Source organism: Notothenia rossii (assembly GCF_949606895.1).
Source record: "Notothenia rossii genome assembly, chromosome: 8".
NCBI classification, from domain to species: domain Eukaryota; kingdom Metazoa; phylum Chordata; class Actinopteri; order Perciformes; family Nototheniidae; genus Notothenia; species Notothenia rossii.
In genome coordinates this window covers 29,230,517-29,249,052 of record NC_136906.1, presented here as the reverse complement: position 1 = coordinate 29,249,052, position 18,536 = coordinate 29,230,517, and the positions used below count along the sequence as shown (strand labels likewise).

Below are 18,536 nucleotides of genomic sequence, written 5' to 3'. Positions count from 1 at the left end.
AGTACCTGAGCTTATTATCCACAGTCGACCACAGCAAAGGGGTTCTTACCTGGGAAGCTGTGCAATGGAAAACCTGATGCATGATCTCACGCTACCTTGTGTAGTATAGCAGCATTTAGTGGACTAAATAAAAAATAAAAATGTCATTTCCGGATAGTGTTTTAAATCCCCACTTACATAAGCATTGACTGGGTCTAATGCAGGGGCGGTTCTGGGGGGGGGGCAACGGGGGCCAGTGCCCCCTTAACACTGAATTTGGACCCCCCTGTGGCCCCCCTGAAAATGAAAAGTTTATGATTAAACGATTTCTTGGCTGACGGAATAGGCGGAACTAATGTTATTTGTCATTCTAGGCGGACCCATTAGAGCGTAAAAACTTTAACTATAAGTATCTGAAATAAATATGTGTACTGAAACAAATACCAATAACTGTATTGCATTGTTTTTCTTATTCCCAATGACTTCATACTGTCTTTGTCTTTTCCGTCCCGCATTTATTGTGCCCATCTCAGAAAATAACTGGCCCCAGCCTGGCCCCCCCAGTCAAATTGGTCTAGAACCGCCACTGGTCTAATGTTTAATTAAAGTCAATCATGCAATTTTTATTTTCCCAACTACAATGGGCATTCTCTGAGAATATTTAAGATTTTATTTTGAAAGATAAACTCTGTTGTATTGTTGAACATATTAAAACAAATGCAATTTAAATATTATATAAGACAAAAATAACAATTAAAAAGAAATAATAATAGTAAGAGAAAAATAGCTCACAATTCTAATTAACATGGAATAATCCATTTTAAAATACTTTGATGTTGATTCTACAACAATTTAAAAATAAAAATGCCATTAACATTTTATTTCATTTTTAGAGGAGGAATACAGTATAAGGTTGACAATAATCAAATTCTATTCTTTCATTTGCACTGTTCTTCTGTCGTTCATTTCCCCACAAGGGGAAGAGAAAAAGATTTCAGATTTTGAAAAGCAGTCTACCCGCTTGCAATTACATTTCAATGCTGTCACAAATGAAATACTATATGCAAAATGTTTTTCAAAAAAACATGTGTAAGTGGGAAATTAAAATGCTATTGTAAGATTACATCTGAATTTTTATTTACGCTTCCATACATTAGTATATTGTTAAGTTCAAATAACACAAAACTTTTTTAACACTAAAACCGCCAGAGGTCACTGTATACCTAAAACCGCCAACGGGTCAAATTTACCCGCTATTGATTTTCAAGGTACAATGTTCTTTTATTTATCATGTAAAACAGTGTTTTGATCGCACAGAGACGAAACTTATACCAATAGAATCTGTGGACTCTCAGCTTTCCATAGGATATAGTTTGTGCAGATAGCATGACGTATAAAATATCGCTACCAGTGCTGATTTAAACGCTTGGTGTTAGACTTGTGTTTTGCTTAGGTACAAATCTCTCTATCTCTCTCTATCTATATATCTATCTGTCTATCTATCTCTCTATCTCAGGGATGGGCAACTGGCGGCCCCGCGGGCCGCATGTGGCCACCCCCCTCACTTTGTGCGGCCCGCGAGTCAATTTACAAAAATATATTGGTTTCACAGTTGTAAACAAGCAAATCATTTGAACCAGACCCCACTTGTAATTAATAAAATTCACCGCTAGAGGGCGCTCCCCCCAAATTAATGAGGCCTGCAGCCAAGTGTATATTGTCTTCTGTTTACCTCGCGGCTTTCCTCCGTTAGCGGGAAAAGAAACATGAGCGCCCAAAAAAGAAAACTGAACCTAGAAAACCGTATCTTTCAGCCAAAATGGGAAATAGATTATCTGTTTACAGAATTCAAAGGCAAACCTATGTGTTTGGTGTGTCTTGAAACTAAATCGGCAATGAAGGACTACAATTTAAGTCGCCACTACAACAGCACCCATAAAGACAAATATGAAAAGCACACAGGAGCTGCCAGAGTCGCCATCGTTGCTGACCTAAAAGGGAAAATATGCCAGCAGCAGACCTTTTTTTACCAGAGCCACGACTACACAGCAATCGTCTCTCACGGCGTCTTATGCCGTTTCCCTTGAGCTTGCTAAAGCTAAGAAGCCCCTGTTTGACGGCGAAATGGTGAAGAGTTGTGCAGTCCAGATGGCTAAAGCATTCGGAGATGACAACATGGCTAAAAACTTTGAAACCGTCTCTTTGTCCCGTCGGACAGTGACACGAAGAATATTTGATATACAAAATCATGTCGAACAAAAGGTAAAACAAGTCATGCATGACTGTGCATACTTTTCCTTAGCGTTGGATGAGAGCACTGATGTGACTGATGTGAGCCAGTTTCTCATCTACACACGAGCCATTAACAGTTCATTTGAAGTGCACGAGGAGTTATTGAAACTGGCTTCTTTGCATGGCACTACCAAAGGACAAGATATTTTCGCCGCTGTTGAAAATGTTGTAAGTGCGCACGGAGGATTTCACAAGCTCTCAGCTGTTGTTACCGATGGTGCGCCAGCAATGCAAGGAAAGCGCACTGGATTCGCCGGCCTCCTCCGCCAGAGTGGCGTTGACTGTCCAAGACTGCACTGCATCATACATCAGGTGGGTAACATTATTGTTAGCTATTCTAATGGTTTTGAATGTGGGCATTCTTTGTAAAAAAAAATCAGGCTAAATCAAATTTCGTTTTGATATTGCAGGAGGCTCTGTGTGCCAAATCAATGAACTTTAGCCATGTCATGGATTTAGTTAAAAAGACTACTAATCTCATTCGAGGAGGGAACCGGTCTCTCAATCACAGGAAGTTTATAGCCTTTTTGGATGAAGTGAACGCCGCGTACGGTGATTTACAGATGCACACAGAGATAAGGTGGATGAGCCGTGGAAAATGCTTGGAGAGGTTTTTTGCGCTACGCGCAGAAATCCCTGTGTTCTTGGAGGACACCATCCAATGTGATACAAGTGCGTACTGCGCAAAACTCAGGAATACAGATTTTCTTCTCGACATGGCTTTCCTTGCGGACATTACCTCGCATCTTAATCACCTGAATATAGGGTTACAGGGAAGATGCCAAACCGTGTCGGATCTATATGCGCACATGAACGCATTTGTTACTAAACTGACTCTGTTTAAAGACGGATTTTCAGCCGACCGTCATAATCTGGCGCACTTCCCGTCATGTGAAGAGATGCGCAAAGATGCCCCCGAATGTGAGAAAACATTACCCAAGTACAGAGCCGACATAGAAACACTGCAGCAGCAGTTTAAGAAGCGCTTTCAAGATTTCCACACCATGCAGCCACGCATCGAGTTATTCACTAACCCCCTCTCGGCTGCAATCATCGAGCAGCCCCCTGATTGCAGCTTGAAATGTGCGAACTACAGTCAGACCCCTTTCTAGCAAAGCGCCAGGAGAGGGGAATTTCCTTTTGGAGACTGCTACACGAGTCCCGCTTTCCACTCCTCAGGGATTTTGCGCTCTCAATGGCCAGCATGTTTGGCAGCACTTACGTCTGCGAGAGCAACTTCTCTATGATGAAGCACATCAAGTCAAGGGAGAGAAACAGACTGACAGATGAGACACTGTTCTATCTCATGCAAATCGGATGTACAAATGTTGATATTGACATTCAGTCTATTGTGCAGCAGCAGGAGAGGCCACAAGTATCTCATTAAGATGTATAGCTTACTGATCCAGCTGTGGGTGAAGTTCAGAAAAATGCATATGTTCTTGGTTTTATGTATGTGTAGCCGGTCTGGGCCTACTTCTCAGCAGACCCTTGCTACGACTCTGCGTTGTGTTGTGCGTGTTTGATGGACAAGGAGATTCGGTTGTTGTCTTTAACCGAAACTGTGGCGTATTTATTCCTCTGCATGAAGTAAACACAATAATGCAGCAGCATTAATAAACATGGACGTCTGCAACACACCAGTCTCAGTCTGCCATACAAACAACTGAGAGACTAGTCCTTATAAAACATTCAGATATCAAATCTGTCACAATAGATCACAATACACTGTACAATTACAGTTACACTGGAAATGTATACACCACCGGCTAATTAGTATTTTTAGACATGTAAATAAAACAATAAAATAAACACATAGTACAAAACACAATAGACCAAAACATGGGAGCAACAAACATACCTGCATGAAGTAAACACAATAATGCAGCAGCATTAATAAACATGGACGTCTGCAACACACCAGTCTGTGGTGAGGAAAAGACGCCATTAAACATGCTGCAGGTGCTGTGTGTGAGTCCTCACAAGTGCTGCTAAACAGTACACTTAACTAAAAGTTTGCTAAAACACTCAAACTTCTGCAAAACAACTACACAGCAACACATTAGCACCATGGAATGATATTATAACCTTGTTTCACAGTTTAAGATTATATAAACACTGTAAACATCATTTAGAACAGAAATTTACAAAGAGCACATGACAAACTCTCCTCACCTCAGTCTGCCATACAAACAACTGAGTGAGAGAGGGTGCAACGCAGGTAGATGACGTCACTGCCGAAAGTGAAGACTTCAAAATAAAAGCATTAGCTCCCAAAACGGTCTTTTGTAGTAAACATACCAAAATAAAAGTGACAATAAATAATATTGGAACAATAAAATAAAACGTGAGGGATTATTGGTGGAATGCATTCCTGTATATTTATATACCTGCTACATATGGAATGTGAGGGAAGCATAGAAACACAATACAAAGATGAATATTCGTTGTTAACCTCAGTGTTGGTGTTTGGTACAAGAAACATTTATTGCCTATATATATTTAGTTATTTTCATTAAATTAGTAGCTAAAGTTGGCTATTTAAATGTCGTGGATATAGTATCCTGCCGATGGAAGTGAATGGTCACGAAGTGGCCCTCTGGTAGTGAGGACATTTTTTTTTGGCCCTCACTATCCTCAAGTTGCCCATCCCTGCTCTATCTATAAGAAACCACAGTAGACAAAAGGCGTTGCTATAGCAACACTTCATGATTACGCTTCATTTTCTTTGAGGTAAATATTACCCGCTGGTGCTGATGGGTATAAATGGCAATTCTTTTCAATCTGACTTCATCTTGACAATTTTTAACAACAGTGGGTGCTACATAACACACTTTCAGGAAAAGTTACGTACTGGGAAACTTTAATATTTTATTGAAAAAAAGTTACATACAATCAAAAAACAGCAGCGGGTAAAATTGACCCGTTGGCGGTTTTAGTGTTAAATTAGTTTGACCTGTCCTATAATATTCTATCTTATAGCAGTCTTAAAGTTGAATATGCTTCACATTAATCTTTTCTGCATGTTTTTACTTTGCAGAATTCAGTGCACTAGTAAATAAAGAAATGTCTTATATTAGTTCAAAAAACATACACCCTCTTCATGCTTTAAGAGTACTCCGTTTAGCTTTGCCTCCTCAAACCCAACAAACCTTCTTGATCAAGTGTTTTTTTTTTGTCACTTACCACCAAACTTATTGAATCCTCCACGATCGCCCATTCTGATGTGGAGGAAGAGAGAAACGACACGCATTGAAGGCTGGTGCTGACAGGTTGTGGGTAAACTTCCCTCTCCCAGTCTCTTTCCTAAACCCACCCCTCGTCAGTTGGCACTGAACCCCTACTTCATTTTTTTGTTTGTTGAATATACCTTGAATACAAATGACCAGTTAAAAGACCTATATTGTGTCTCAGTTCACGTACTTCTGTACTTTTTTTTAGTGCATAAGTGCGTTCTCACTCGAATCAAATGCTGTGCATTGAGTACCTGGATGTTGTACTCATAAAGCTCAAAAAGTTGCTTTGGAACGCTGGACACTTTTCACCTTCAATTAATGCTATTTTGGCAGCGTAACGAAAGTGAAGGGACCAGCAGCAGTTGCTCAGGTACACAATGCACTTTACAAATAAAAGTTATACAAGTGGGTTGTTTGAATTGTGTAACATAAGTGCCACTTTATACTGTTGTTGGACCAAAGCCATTGTTATTTTTAATAAGTGAATTAAGCAGTCTGGTACGGCGAGCAATGACGTTGCTAACCCGCTAGCTGGCCCCAGCAGGATTCATCATTTTCCAGTTTGTTTTGAGCCAAAATTAAAATGCTACAGAAGAATATATATGTATAATGTTCACAGTGTGCGTAATGGCAGTGTAGAAATGGAAGTATCCGAATTGAGACACAGCTCTTGTCATCTTATGTTAGAAGCAGCTGAATTGGCCTGTGTTTACCCTGTTCTACCAAGTCTTGTTGTTCTTTGTTGTGCGCACCCATTATATTTCATTATGACCCCTTTTCCACTGAAATGAGTTCCGTTCTATGTTTCTACTTTTTTTGTCAATAAACCAACCCCAACAGCAACACCTCTGACCTGTGGATAGTTATTGTTTTTTTCTTTGGTATTAGTCAGCTTTTACCCTTGCAGCAATACCAAAAACAGGAGTTATTTTTTTAGGCTTTTTTTTCATGATATCCTAAATTATTTGTGTTTTTTCAAAGATGTTTTCCTCAAACTACAAGAAGACTTTTGACTGTCTGTAGACTTTTCCCTATTAGCAATTTCCCAAATGGCGGCTTAAGAGCAGAAAGCCAGCCTGGAGAGAAGGTAAAAGCCTAGGAGAAGATTCAAAGATTGATTAAAGCAGAGTATGGTACAGTGGGGAGGGGGCTGGTTGGGAGGGTGGTGAATACATGTGAGGAGGGCAGGTGATGGTAATGTTTAGTGTGGGGGCAGAGTGAAGGGCACAGTTGCCTTGCTTTTTTGCGAGTCGTTGAAGTATAAAATATACTTATTAAGGGGGGTATGTAGTTTATGTAGGGGTTTTTCGCTAAAATTAATAGATTTATAATCTAAGTCCTCAAGTAATTAGTTGTTGTGCAATTACTGTTATACTTCTCCTGAAGCCGAGAGAAGCAAGTGAGAAGGAAAAACCAAGAGGAGTACATTTGTTCGTTTTGCGAGGATAACTTTTGGAAGTTACTTTTTTCAGCAATGAAAAAAGGGTTGAAATTAAAACATGTTATTGTTGTTATACACGTTTCAGCCACACAGAGCTGAAGTGCACCACTACCTATGTTCTAAATATTCAACTAAATGCATTAGGTTTTCTTCGAGATTAGTTTTAATTTCTACATGAACTCTTAACACAAGGTGTGTGAGCAAGTTCTGTAACATTGATTTTCAAATATTGTAACGGAGGGAAAGGATATTTGGAAAAAGTCTGTGATAGGTGAGAAAGAACAAACAATAAAATGGCAAACTTTTTGTGCTATGTCTTTATCACCAACATTTTTTGTTTACAAGGAAAACACAAAATATTGTGCAACCTCTTTAACAAAAATATCACCTTCACAAGTTTCTGCCTTATAGCTTTACAAATGTTGTCAAATCTTTGATATGTAATTTTCTTGTTATTTTTCTTTGTTTGATTTTGCCCAAAGCCATCATTTTTTATAACATTCAATGAGTCTCCCTTTAGTTATACGAAACCGTTCGAAGAAGAGCCTATTCATTCAGAAGATTATCATTGAAAAAAAGATTCTCCAACTGTGTTATGTAATTGATGTTATATCTCTCACAGGCTCCGCCACCTACTGGATTCTATGGATACTACCTTATCATGCAAGCATTCACCTACTGAGACTTCTATAGACGTAGCCGGTCCCGGGGCGGGCCTACCTGAATGCGCGCCCATCTCACCATATAATAGGAGGCCTCAGCACTGTTTTCCGAGCACACTTTTCGTGAGGTAAGCGCGTCAGAGTGTGCTCTGTCAGCCGCAGCCCAGACTTCTCCACGGTTAAAACCGAGGTAGACGAGAGTAAGGTGCAGCGGCTGCTAACCAGAAAGCCGGTCAGGGGCAGTGGGGTGGAACGGTGTTGTTGAACGACAGCGCGTGTATACATCGGAGCCTGTGAGAGATATAACGAGGGGTTACGTATGGTAACCCTTGTTATATAAGCACACGCTCTGCCCTCTACTCAGGGCACTGTCTGTCCTATACCGCTCGCTGAAGAGAGGTGTAGGAATCAGGAGGCGAGGCCACCTTTTATACGGTGAGACGCGCGCGCATTCAGGTAGGCCCGCCCCGGGGCCGGCTACGTCTATAGAAGTCTCAGTAGGTGAATGCTTGCATGATAAGGTAGTACTACCCATAGAGTCCAACAGAGGGCTCCGCCTGTGCTTATATAACAAGGGTTACCATACGTAACCCCTCGTTTCATTGCATGAACATCAATTACAAAAGTTGTTCCTCCACTAGGTTATATCTTATTATATTGTCAAATTGTTTTCAACTGCTGGCCACAGAATCGAGGCAGTGGTAGTGTTTGTAAAAAATACCACCAAACTAAGTTTGAAGAATCTTTATAAATGGGACAAAAAAAAAAAAAAAACGTCCCTCTTCGGATTATTTTAAGAGAACAGTTCAAACTATTAACATCTTTTTGATTACATTTTCTTGTGTTATAACATGCCTGTGATCAAGTTAAGCAAGAAATGTCTGATGTTTAACAAATCACCATTGAAATGAAGTCTGAAATGTATTCAGAGGTAGCCTATTGATGAATTCACCGTATAAATCATGACACATGGCTTCCCCCTCGGTCATAATAATTTTGCAGCTTGATATAATAAGAAGTATTGGAGTCGATATGAGAGATTCTTGCACTCTATTTCTTTTTGGTAATGGATCAGCCGATTTCAGTGGCAGGCAGCACAAGAAATAAAATAAAGCTGTTCTCTGAGGTGCTGCGGAGAACACACAAACCTTTATTTGTTTTGTATTCACCTAGATAAGATGCATGTATGGCAAACTGCTCTAAAGCAAAACAAATGTGTGCAGTCGTCACAGCAGACTGATAACATAGTAATAGCTTTGTGGCAAGAAGGAGTGCCTTTCAATAGCTTAAGCATGAAGCTACAGATGTGGAACAGTACACTGTCTTCTTTTTTTCTATTTCCTCAACACAGTTGTACTGAAACTGCAGTGGAGGAAACTTTTTTATGAATCCCTGTACTTAGATTTTCGTTTTTATAAGACAGGATTGATAGCATGGACACTGGATGTTTTTTTAACACTCACCCCATGCCTCTTCCTCTCGGTCCACCTCGGCCCCCAAGGTCAAAACCACTGTCAAATCCGCCACCGCCACGACCTCCAAATCCACCTCCGCGTCCCCTGCTGCCGCGGCCATCCTGATCCCCGTAACCTCTATTGGAACCGCTGTATCCCCCACCTCCTCCTCCTCCGCCCAACGGTGGGCTTTCATCTCCATATCCTAAGAAGGAGTTGAGAAACTTAGAAATCTACAGATGTGTAGTGATGCCAATACCTGATTACAGAAGTACCACAAAAAACTATGTTGTAGCATTTTGAAATTGATTAATCCTTATTCAAACATTAATAGCTAAAGTAATTTTTCATGCAAATTATAGTAATATCATTGTAAAGATCTTAGGTTTAGGATTGACAAAACAAGACATTTGAAGTCATCACCTTGGACTTTGAGAAACTGGGATTGACATCTATTTTTGTTATAAAAATTAAAAAAGGAATACTCTTCTAAACAGAAAGGCCAATATAAAGCATCTCTCATCCACCTTGCCCATACTGGCTCTGCTGGCTGTAGCTCTGTGGAGTGGGCGAGTTGTAGCCTGGAGGCTGGTTGAAGTGACCTCCTCCGTGTTGGGGTGGCTGCTGAAGGCTCCCGCTGCCACCATAGCCCCCAGACTGACCTCCACTGCTGCCGTAACCACCTCCACCCTGTCCACCGCTCGGGGGCTGGTTGTATCCAGAGGACTGCGAGTTACCTTCATGGCTGTTGAAGGAAGAAAGGGAGAGCAGCTTTAAAAAAACAACAACAACAAGACAATGCATGTGTGGCACTAAAGCTTGCTGGAAGCCAAACCTAAACCAGGAGTTAAAGCTTAAAACAGCTCTATATTGAAATGTTTTAACTTAACATACTGTATTATTTTATAGCCACTGCCTACTACTATTAATATCAACTTAGGTACAAGACAAGTTCTTTCCTAAGCAGCTATGGGTTCAAGGACACAATTTAATAATAAAAAAAAAAACGCTGACAACTTTAAATTAAAATCAGGACTCCTCAACAGATGATGCAAAATATCTAGATTTAAGAAGACTTAACATTTATTTTTCAAGAGTGACCTGGCAAACAAGGGAACATATAACAAGCGACAGCCTATTGTTACAACAACAAACACAAACAATACAAATAGAGAAATAGAACTGTCACACACTGCAAATGAGTGAGCACAGTATCCAGTTAATAGGCAATACACTATTGCTGTACTAGTCTTACCCTGCGGAGGATGAAGGAGGAGGCTGCTGCTGGCTGTACCCAGAGAAGGATGACTGCTGGTTGTAGCTCATGTTGGACGGCTGGTTGTTGTTGTTGTTATTGTTGTTGTAGCCTCCAGGGCTATAGGATTGATTATAGCCACCGCCTTCACCTCCACCACCCTGGTTAGAGGGGGGAGAACCATATCCTATAGGGAGAAGAGAGAAGACAGGACATGTAGATAAAGTTCCGTGTCTACAAAGAGTGGGTGGATAACTGTGGGGCTTTGGACAGTCTTCCTCCACCTGACTGGGATTGACCGTAGCTGCCGTATCCGCCCTGGCTGTAGGAGCCGGGGCTGCTGTCAGAGCCCTGTTTGTAGCCTCCATAGCCCTGCTGGCTGTAGCCCTGCCCAGAAGACTGACCATAGCCCTGGCCCATAGCACCACCACCGCCTCCGCCTCCACCACTACCTCCATAGAACCCATAGCTGCCAGAGGTAAAAGAGTCAACCACATTCAGACACCAAACATGAACACAATGTAATAAAAGCGTTAGAGCAGTTTTATTTAAAGAATAACCATATTGTACTTATTAATTTTATATAGCGATGTCCCGATCCGATCACGTGATCGGGGCCGATCATGTGATTTTCAAAAGATCGGAATCGGGAGAAAAAAGATCGGGGATCGGGATTATTTTATTATTTTTTTAAAATACTTTTTATTTTATTTTGTATTCATTGTTACAAAACAAAAATGACCATGTTCAAGTCTTAAAGTCATCCTGAGGCCTTTTGGTTTCAAATGACAGAACATCATGTATGTATGTATATAACTCCCGGGTCGCCGAGGATGCTGGCGTTGTTTGTTCGCCGCTCCTCCGCCCCAAATATTGTTCTTTAGTCCAGATTAGAACCTCTCCTGTCTGGCTCTCTACTTTTGAAATGTCAGTCATCAGCAAAAATAGCAGATGTGTTGTCATGTCCTACCTGCTGGCTCTTTCCTGCTCATCGGTCCCTAGCCCGCTAGCTAGCTAGCATTATCGGACCTAGCAGGCTGCTACCTAGATGCTCCTCGGCTCCCTGAAGTCTGCATAGCTAACAATTCTGTCTCCACCCCAACTCCACCCTAACTCCGCGGCTCGTGTGGGTCTTCCCATCCCGCTGCGATCAGCCGGCTTCCCCGCTGACATCGTCTTTCCCTGCCGCCTACAGCCGGTGGCTAACAAGCTAGCTAACAAGCTAGTAGGCTGGTCACCCGGCTCCCACTCTGCACCAGGCTGTCAGCCCCTCCTACGATTCTCCTCCGGAAACCACTGGAATCATTCTCCTGATATGCTGTGGATTATCACTCTCATTTTATCTGGACTCACACCGCTCCTTCTTCCACGGTCATCCGGCTCCTGGTCTCTGCTGCCCGGGTCCCCAGCATTAGCTAGCTCCGTGCTAGCGCCACTTCACGGGATCATGCCGCCGCTCTACTCCCTGTCAGATCTCCACTCCTTTAATAACCGCCTGCCTCCGGACTGCATGGACATCCTGGCAGATAATGAAATACTCCGCAAACGCCGTCCTCCACACAGAGGCTCTGGCCGTAAGTTTTTATTTCATTCCACGTCTCCAGACTCCATCCCGTCCATTCGGTCCTGCCCACACTACGCCATCACAACAAAAAACACGTGAATCTGACCAATCTCCTTCCACTTCCCCAGTCCACACAACCCCCCCCCAATGCAACGTCACCTCAGAGCAGCCCTGCTCAACACACGCTCCATCCACAATAAAAGCCACATTCTGAATGAATTCATTAAAGACAATAACCTGGACTTTCTGTATCTGACCGAAACATGGCAAAAGCCCCTGGACTATTTTTCTTTAAATCAAATCACCCCAGCAGGATTCACATACATTGACAAACCTCGCCCACAAGGGCGGGGGTGGTGGTATAGCTGCAATTATCAGAAAGGAAATAAAAGCTACCATAATCCCCATCCCTGATGCTTCTTCATTTGAACACCTGGGGCCGTATTCACAAAGGATTTTAGGGCTAAAAGTAGCTCCTAACTGGCGAATTTAGGAGAAACTCCTAAGCATAATGGGCGTTTCAGTCTTAAATTTAGGACTCCTAATTTTATTCACTAAGAGCAATTCACAAAGTATTTTAGGCCTAAAAGTAGCACCTAAGTCTGGGAGAGCTTAAAAGTCCTCGAGAGGACTCCTAACTCAGTAAGACCTATTCACAAAGAATCTGAAAATGGCTGAGAGACGAAATGTTTTGGAGACAATGGAAGACTGTGAATTGATCAACAGATATAGGCTAAATCGTGAGGGTATCAAACTTGTTGTGGAATTAGTGCGGGATGCAATAACATCCCCGACTAACAGGAATAACCCGATTAGTCCGGAAATAAAATGTTTGGCAACACTACGATATTTAGCAACAGGGAAAATGCAACTTTGCAATGCCGACGATTTAGGAATATCGCAACCATCAGTCAGCTGTGCCATAAACCAAACCATCAACGCGCTCTCTAGACCACATATCATCCAACAGTTTATCCGGTTTCCTTTGGACAATCAACAACTACACAGGATCAAAGCCAACTTCATGGCAATGCAGGTATGCCCGGAGTGGTCGTTGCTATTGACGGGACGCACATAAAAATAATTGCGCCATCAAAAGATGAGGACGTGTTCGTCAATAGAAAGAAAGTACATTCCATCAACACGCAGATTGTTTTCATTCATCATGATAGGGGGACTTGAACAGCGGTATGGGCTGTTATTGAAAGTGTTTAAGTGCTGGAAATATGCTCATTATATAATAGTTTGCAGGGTGCTTTTAATTGCCTCCTCGATTTAATGCAATTTACGTATTTTTATTGTTTGCTCTCTCTTTAACTTGCATATACAACGTCATTATCGTGGTCTGCACAAACTTGTCATCATGCGTGTATTCTGCTAACTGCACTGTCCATAACTATTTGATAGGAATACATTTCTAGCCTAGGCTATTTCCTTGTTTTTCGGTGTTTTAGTGGGCTCGTTTGTGGGATGTTGCGGATGAGTTTCACCGAGACCGCCTACTCTAAACAACCAATCACCGTACTGACCGCTTCTAAACTCATGCACGAGAATCAACGTCATCCATAGCAACGGCGCGTCACTCTTAGTTCACTCTTAGTGATTTATCCTTAGTATGAGTAGGTCTCAGCGGCTTTGTGAATAACTTTTAAGAAAAAACTCCTACGTAAAATGTTTTAGCGCGAGTTAGGAGCAATCCTAGCGGTAAGATAAAATGCTTTGTGAATACGGCCCCTGATCTTTAAACTCTCTGGTCCCACTCCCCTGGTCACAGCCATCATCTACCGTCCCCCGAAGCCAAACCCCTCCTTTCTCTCCGACCTCTCTGACATTCTCACTCAGCTTTCTGCCATATCCCCATCTGTTCTCCTCTTAGGGGATTTTAACATTCATATTGACTAGGGGTGCACCGAATGGGAAATTCTTGGCCGAAACCGATACCGAAAATAGGAAACAGTTGGCCGAATGCCGAAAGGCCGAAAATGATTACGAGAAATATATATAATGTATACATTTTTTACCAATGTTGTCCAGCTTCCTGATTATGGAAAAAGACATGATTATGGCAAAACTTAACTTAAATAATAATCACTAGTATGGGTCCATAAAACATTTATTCAGCACTTTTGAATGCATACATTACATTAATTCCAAGTCAAGTCCATTTTCTTTTCTCTGTAGGATAACTACAACAAAGTGCATTCAGAACAAAGCCAAGGTGCTTTAAAACTGCATAAACATCTAGGCCAGTAGGCCTACAACAAAATAGTGTAAATAAAGACTGTAACAGCAAGGCTTCAACAACAACAAATGCACCTATAAGTGCATGCATACAAATGTGCAAAATGGATAAATCCACATGAATGTAACTATTTACAAATGAAATTACAATTGAATTTCAAGAATCTAAATAAGGCTGTCTGTCCTCATAAGCAAAGTAGTACACATTGTATAAAGATACATAAAGTGAAAACTGGATACAAAATCCACAATCAATTACAAATTAAATTACAATTTCAAGAATCTGCAAATAAGGTGGTCTGTCCTCATGAGCAATTTAAACAACATTGTATCATTTAGATAACGAAAGTACAATATATTGAACACTGTGCTGCTGTCATTTCCCCCTAATGATACCTGAGATGGTGAAATATAACTCACAATGAAAATTGTTCAGGAAAGTGGGTATAGAGTAGACATGTAGAAATAGATAAGCTTATGATAAACCAGCCTTGTCTACTTATTAAGGAAAAGTGGGAGGTTCTTTTTAATGAACATTAGCTTCTCTGCTTTATCAGCCATAAGTCTGTTCCTCTTCTCATCAAGCACATGAGAGGCAGCGCTGAACAGTCTCTCGCTGTCAGTGCTTGTGATTTGATCTTACTCCGCATATTTGTCCGGGTGTTTTGATTTCAAGTGGTGGAGTAATCCCGAAGTGGTGAAAGTCTTTGCAGTTACACCCCCTCGAGAAATGTCAGCTGAACACGTTTTACAAATCGCAATCCGCGCCTCTTTCTCTGATATTTTTAAATATCTCCAAGCGGCAGACATGTTGGCTGTGAGCCAGCCGCGAGCATGGTCGCGCGCCGTGCTTGTCGCTGCATTTTGATTACGTCATCACAACAACACGTTAGCTTACCAACGTAACCCTGTTCTCTGACATTCGGTGATATTTTTTCGGTGCTAAAACCCTTTCGGCCAAAAGCCGAAAGAGCCTTTTTAACCATTTTCGGCCGATAATTTTCGGCGGCCGAATATTCGGTGCATCCCTAATATTGACGACCCGACCTGCAAATATGCCTCTGAATTTAAGGAAACCCTTCATTGCTGCAACTTCTCTCAACACATCAACTTCCCAACACACAGCCGTGGTCACATCCTGGACTTGGTCTGCTCCGCTGGTCTCACCATCCAATATCTGTCCAGCCTCAATCTCCACATCTCTGATCACATGGCCATCATCATGGATATCAACATCCCCATCCCCGCCCAAAAGCAAAAACGCACAATAACCTACAGAAATCTCAAATCCATCTCACCTTCAGCAATCACTGCCTCCATTACCTGCAAGATGTCTGCCTCCCCCCCCCACTTTCTGAAAACCCATCTGAACTTGTGGACTATTATAACAGCACCCTCTCCTTCTGTGTCAATGAACTGGCCCCCACAAAAACAAAAAATGTCTCTTTCATACACTCCGCCCCCTGGTATACCCCCGAACTCCGCCAAATGAAATCAAGGAAACGTCAACTTGAACGCCAACACAAGAAAACCACACTAACAGTCCATCTTCAAATCTACAAAGACTATCTCCAGCAGTACAGTAATGCACTCAAAGCAGCCCGGTCTAATTACTACTCACAACTCATTCAGTCTGGCTCCAGCAACCCCAAGCGTCTGTTCTCCACCATCAGCAAACTTCTCAAACCCTGTGACAACGCCACCTCGTCCTTCACCACCGAACAGTGCAACTCCTTCCTTTCGTTTTTCCAAACCAAAATCAGCAACATTTACAGCAATCTGACACCCTCATCAGCACCCCCCACCTCCTCTCCTGGCTCCCCCCCCCTTCACCTCACAGCCCCTGTCCCACTTTTCCCCTGTGACCCCCATGCAACTGTCCCACTTCATGACTGGAATTAACTCCACCTGCACACTTGACCCAATGCCCTCCAAATTTGTTAAAGAGAGCCTCCCTGCCATGTCCCAGCTCATGGCCACCATCATTAACTCCTCCCTCAGATCTGGATCAGTTCCCCCCTCTCTCAAACTGGCTGCTGTCACACCCATTCTCAAAAGACCTGGACTCACACCTGACATCATGTCCAACTTCCGGCCCATCTCAAATCTCCCCTTTCTGTCAAAAATACTTGAACGTGTCATTGCCTCACAACTAAAATCTCACCTCAGCTCCAATGACCTCTTTGAGCCATTTCAATCCGGTTTCCGATCAAAACACAGCACAGAAACAGCTCTTCTGAAAATCACAAACGACCTCCTCCTCTCCTCTGACTCCGGCAACCTGAACATCCTCATCCTCCTCGACCTCACCGCAGCATTCGACACCATCAACCACACCATCCTGCTGTCCCTCCTCGAATCATCACTCAACATCACTGACACTGCACTCTCCTGGCTGAAATCCTACCTCACCGACAGACATCAGTTTATCAACATCAACAACTGCACCTCCTCCACTGCTCCTCTGTCCCAAGGCGTCCCCCAGGGTTCGGTGCTTGGCCCCCTCCTCTTCATCCTTTACATGCTCCCCCTTGGCAAAATAATTTGTCGCCACAACCTTCAATTTCACTGCTACGCCGATGACATCCAACTTTATATCTCAACAAAAACCATCACCCCCACAACACACTCCACTCTCACCAACTGTCTCTCAGAAATAAAAGCATGGATGCAAACAAACTATCTCCAACTGAACAGTGCCAAATCAGACATCATCATCATCGGCCCCCCATCCCGTATCAAAGACATCCAGAATTTCCACTTCACCATTGACAGCCATACTCTATATCTCCCCCCCCTCACATCCGCAACCTCGGAGTCATTTTCGACAGTCAGCTCAAATTCAACCACCACATAAATCACATCACCAGGACCACCTTTTTCCACCTCAAATACATTGCACGTCTCCGCCCATCACTCTCCTCCTCTACTGCTGAAACCCTGATTCATGCATTCATCACTTCACGACTCGACTACTGCAATAGCATTCTCTATGGCATACCATCCAACCTCCTCAATAAACTCCAACATATCCAGAACTCTGCTGCCCGCCTCCTCACCCGCTCCCGAGACCACACTCCCATCCACATACTCCACTGGCTCCCCGTCCGTCAAAGAATCCACTTCAAAGTCCTCCTCATTACTTACAAAGCCCTCAACAACCAGCCCCCCCCCCCCCCCCCTACCTCACAGACCTGCTGCACCACCACACCCCTTCCCGCTGCCTCCGCTCATCAGAAGCCAACCTCCTATCCATCCCCACCCGCACCAATCACCGGACCTGGGGGGACAGAGCCTTCTCCGTCGCTGCCCCCTCCCTCTGGAACTCACTCCCACAACCCATCAGAGACTGCACCGACCTCATCACCTTCAAAAAACTCACAAAAACTCACCTCTTCAATCTGGCTTTTCATGTGTGATTGTTTTTGTATTATTTGACTTTAACTTTAACTATATATTTATTTGTTGTTCCTTTCTTCTCTTTTCTTTTCTCTTCTCTATTATCTGTAAAGCGTCTTTGAGCACCTGTAAAAGCGCTAACAAATTAAATCTATTATTATTATTAAGTAAATCCTACCTTCACCAAGTCCAACATTGAAGTGATGAACCAATTTTACACTGCTTATTTTTTGTATTGTATAATAATTCTCATTTTACATTTTTGTATTATTGTTTTACACATTCGAAATAAATCTGATCAAATCAAATGAACAATTTAATGCACCATTAATTTGAATAAAATCATTAAAAAATATCTGTTGTTTAATTGTGCCTTTATTCATAACGAGTACTTTAACTTTTGGTATTTAAAGTGGACCTATCATGCTATATTTGAAACATATATTGTAGGGCCATACCTATATACAGTATATAAATTAGGGCTGTCAAACGATTACAATTTTTAATCAGATTAATCACAGTTTAAAATTAATTAATCATGATTAATCACCATTCGAACTATGTCCAAAATATGCAATTTCTTTATGTATATATTGTTGTGGGAATGGAAAGATAAATGAAAGAAGCTGGATATATCCATTTAACATACAGTAGGCCTATGTATGTTTATTATAAAAAAATGCTGTGTTTCAAAATGAAAGACAGCCCACACACCTATCAATCATCAAACCGTGGGGTCTTAATTCATTACGTGTTGATTTCTATCAACGGGGGAGTACTTCAGGAAAGTCGACGGGGGGGGGGGGCTAGTGGAGTACTTCGTGACCACAAAGTGTGAACGTTGTGATCAGCTGTTTTAGCGCAGTTCTCCAGTGAAGGGGGGGAGTCTCCCTACGCAGCCGGTTGGCGTAGTTTTGGCACAATTCCGTTGTACAGACCGACGTTAACAGCAGCACTGTCTGTGTACACGGAGACCGACTCTGTCGTCCGGTGATCTAACCGCCTTCTGGAAA

General features: G+C 42.3%; 2 protein-coding genes across 2 annotated transcripts in view; one reads left to right on the top strand and one right to left on the bottom strand.

Moving 5' to 3' along the window:
- LOC307016162 (transmembrane protease serine 9-like) overlaps positions 1 to 10,463 on the bottom strand; it is a 72,951-nt gene extending 62,488 nt beyond the window's left edge. The window contains exons 1-3 of the mRNA XM_079645195.1: positions 10,320 to 10,463; positions 9,592 to 9,809; positions 9,074 to 9,269 (exon numbers count right to left, since the gene is read on the bottom strand). Coding sequence (XP_079501321.1) covers positions 9,074 to 9,269; positions 9,592 to 9,807 — 412 coding nt within the window. The 5' untranslated portion in view covers positions 9,808 to 9,809; positions 10,320 to 10,463. The remainder of the gene's footprint in view (positions 1 to 9,073; positions 9,270 to 9,591; positions 9,810 to 10,319) is intronic.
- Positions 1,546 to 5,345, top strand: LOC307016766 (general transcription factor II-I repeat domain-containing protein 2A-like). Its single transcript, XM_079646077.1, has 2 exons — positions 1,546 to 2,583; positions 2,682 to 5,345. Exons 1-2 carry the CDS (start codon positions 2,104 to 2,106, stop codon positions 3,381 to 3,383), a joined length of 1,182 nt encoding a protein of 393 aa, XP_079502203.1. The 5' UTR covers positions 1,546 to 2,103; the 3' UTR covers positions 3,384 to 5,345.
- Positions 10,464 to 18,536: the final 8,073 nt, after the last annotated feature.

What these genes read in the sequence shown, in the direction of transcription:
- LOC307016766 (XM_079646077.1), top strand. Translation starts at nt 2,104, where the DNA reads ATGGTGAAGAGTTGTGCAGTCCAGATGGCTAAAGCATTCGGAGATGAC. An exon ending in TGCACTGCATCATACATCAG is followed by an intron (nt 2,584 to 2,681) that starts GTGGGTAACATT and finishes TTGATATTGCAG; the next exon opens with GAGGCTCTGTGTGCCAAATC.